General features: G+C 39.8%; 1 protein-coding gene across 1 annotated transcript; it reads left to right on the plus strand.

Moving 5' to 3' along the window:
• Positions 1 to 231: 231 nt before the first annotated feature.
• On the plus strand, positions 232 to 1,095 carry LOC131160947 (uncharacterized). Its single transcript, XM_058116817.1, has 2 exons — positions 232 to 678; positions 763 to 1,095. Exons 1-2 carry the CDS (start codon positions 232 to 234, stop codon positions 1,093 to 1,095), a joined length of 780 nt encoding a protein of 259 aa, XP_057972800.1.
• The last annotated feature ends 1,821 nt before the right edge of the window (positions 1,096 to 2,916 follow it).

Raw genomic sequence — 2,916 nt, forward strand, 5'->3', positions numbered from 1 at the left:
TGGAAGGCCTCTTATATTATACTTAGTAGTATCAGAGAATTCCATGGGGTGTGTGTTAGGACAACACGATGAGTTCGGAAGAAAGGAGTGCGCCATCTATTGTCTAAGCAAAAAGTTCACGGAATACGAATCTAGGTACTCTAACCTGGAGAAGACATGTTGCGCTTTGGTGTGGGTGGTTAGCAGATTAAGGCATACACGCTGTATTACACAACGTGGCTGATTTCTAAAATGGATCCGATTAAGTATGTTTTCGAGAAACCTGCAGTAACAGGACAAATGGCTCATTGGCAAATGCTGTTGACTGAATATGATATTACATATGTAACGAGAAAAGCCATCAAAGGGAGCATTATAGAAGAATATTTGGCTGATAGGCCTGTTAATGATTACCAACCCATGGAGTTTGACTTCCCGGATCAAGATATTGATTCAATTGATCAAGAAAAGGAAGATAATGTTGGGTGGATGATGCTATTTGACGGGGCAACCAACGTATGGGGGCATGGAATAGGGGCTGTACTCATATCACCAAAGGGTAAATATTACCCAGTCACAGCCAGACTCACCTTTCCGTGTACCAATAATATAACTGAGTATGAAGCATGCGTATTGGGCTTACAAGCAGCTATTGACCGAGGCATTAAAAAATTGATCGTAAAAGGAGATTCCGCTTTGGTAATTTATCAGTTGACTGGAAAGTGGGAAACCCAGGATTCCAAGTTAATACCATATTAGGAGTACATTCAGGAAATGATGCAGGAATTCGATACTATCAGTTTTTCGCGTTTATCAAGAGAGAGTAATTTAATTCCTGATGCGCCAGCAACATTGGCGGCTTTATTTAAGGTTGAGTCCGGAATAGAGATTGAACCCATTCGAATAAGGATGCATAGGGAGCCAGCATATTGTATAATGACGGAAGAAGCTGATGGAAAGCCATGGTTTCATGATATCAAAACATACATTCAATGGAAGGAGTATCCCATAGGAGCCTCTAATAACGACCGGAAGACAATTAGGAGGCTAGCTATGGGATTCTTCTTAGATGGGGAGATGTTGTATAAAAGGAACCATGATATGACCCTCATGTAGTGCGTGGAGTTGCAAAAGGCAAGACAAATCATACAGGAAGTACATGATGGCGTTTGTGGGACCCATGCGGGAGGTCACTCGTTGGCTCGAAAAATCCTAAGGAGTGGATACTATTGGATAACCATGGAATAGGATTATATAGAATATGTTCGAAAGTGGCATAAGTCAAATCTATGAAGATCACATACAAGTCCCACCCACTCAACTCCAGGTTTTATCTACACCTTGGCCTTTCTCAGCATGGGGCATGGATGTGATCGGACCGATAACCCCGAAGGCCAGTAATGGGCATCGATTCATTTTCGTGGCCATTGATTACTTCACAAAATGGGTAGAAGCGGCATCATACTCTAATGTCACTCAAAGTGTAATCAATCGTTTTATTAGGAGAGAATTAATTTGTAGGTATGGGATCCCAGAAAGGATAATATCAGACAATGCCAAAAACTTGAACAATGAGGTCATGACAAAATTATGCAGTCAGTTCAAGGTCAAACATCATAATTCAGCCCCATATCGACCTTAAATGAATGGAGCGGTGGAAGCGGCTAATAAGAATATCAAGAGCATCTTGGAAAAAATGACAGAGACCTATAGAGACTGGCATGAGAAGTTACCTTTCTCTTTATTGGCCTACCAGACCACTGTTCGAACATCCACAAGGGCTACCCCTTTCTCTTTGGTGTACGGAATGGAGGCCGTAACTCCAATAGAAGTTGAGATTCCATCGTTGCGAGTCTTCAAAGAAGCAGAGTTAACCGAAGCAGAATGGGTGCAATCTAGATATGACCAGTTGAATCTAATTGAAGAAAAAAGATTGACAACTATAGTCCATGGACAATTATATCAAAGGAGAATGATGAGAGCCTTTAACAAGAAAGTGCGTCCTCGATGGTTTCAAGAAGGAGATCTAGTCTTAAAAAGGATTTTACCAATTCATAATGACCCTCGAGGAAAGTGGACCCCAAATTATGAAGGGCCGTATGTGGTAAAGAAAGCATTTTCAGGAGGTGCCCTATTGTTATCAGACATGGATGGAGCCGATCTGGTGCACCCCATGAACTCAGATGCGATAAAGAAATATTTTTCTTAGAAACCCTGTAAACTCTCAAGGAAATTCAATAAGATGATGACTGTTCATTACTCATGTTTTGATCAAATGATAGATGGCCATCATTGGCCGATCTGCTTTCCTGTAAAAGAACCAAATAATGATTTACCATTTGGTAACCAAGTTGAGCCTAAATGATAAACCAGTATTTTTTCAAAAGTCAGTTCACAAAATTTAACCTAGGTATTGGTCCTTTAGGGTCTGGCAAGTCATATGAGACAACAACTGGCTACCCGAAATGATGGCAGGCCATTTTTCTGCCACACAAAAGAAAGTTAAAGAAGAAATCCCTTGCGAACCCTTTTGAGCCTAAAAAATTCAATTCTTGATTAACCCGTCAAAGGATCACACCCCACACTAGGACAGTTTTAAAAGATCAGTCCTAAATGAAGTTCAAATGAAAATGAAGTTAAGATTTCCTTTATAAAAGGAAAATCAAAAGTTGGGGTAAAAGAAGAAGAAGAAGAAAAAGAAGATAAAAAAGAGGGAAAGAGAAAGAAGAGGAAAAGGAAGAAGAAAGAAAAATAAGGGACATGCTACATATCTGATCTTTGACAAAATTACCCTTGATGAAATCAATGATTTTGAGCCTTATTTAACTCTTTTCTTCTTTAACCCATACCCCTAGCCTACATTACGGTCCAAATGAAAGTTTTAACCAGATTGGTATACGTTGTTGTCTCAAATGATTTGTCAGACTCAATATTGAG

Source organism: Malania oleifera, chromosome 7 (genome assembly GCF_029873635.1).
Source record: "Malania oleifera isolate guangnan ecotype guangnan chromosome 7, ASM2987363v1, whole genome shotgun sequence".
Taxonomy (NCBI): domain Eukaryota; kingdom Viridiplantae; phylum Streptophyta; class Magnoliopsida; order Santalales; family Ximeniaceae; genus Malania; species Malania oleifera.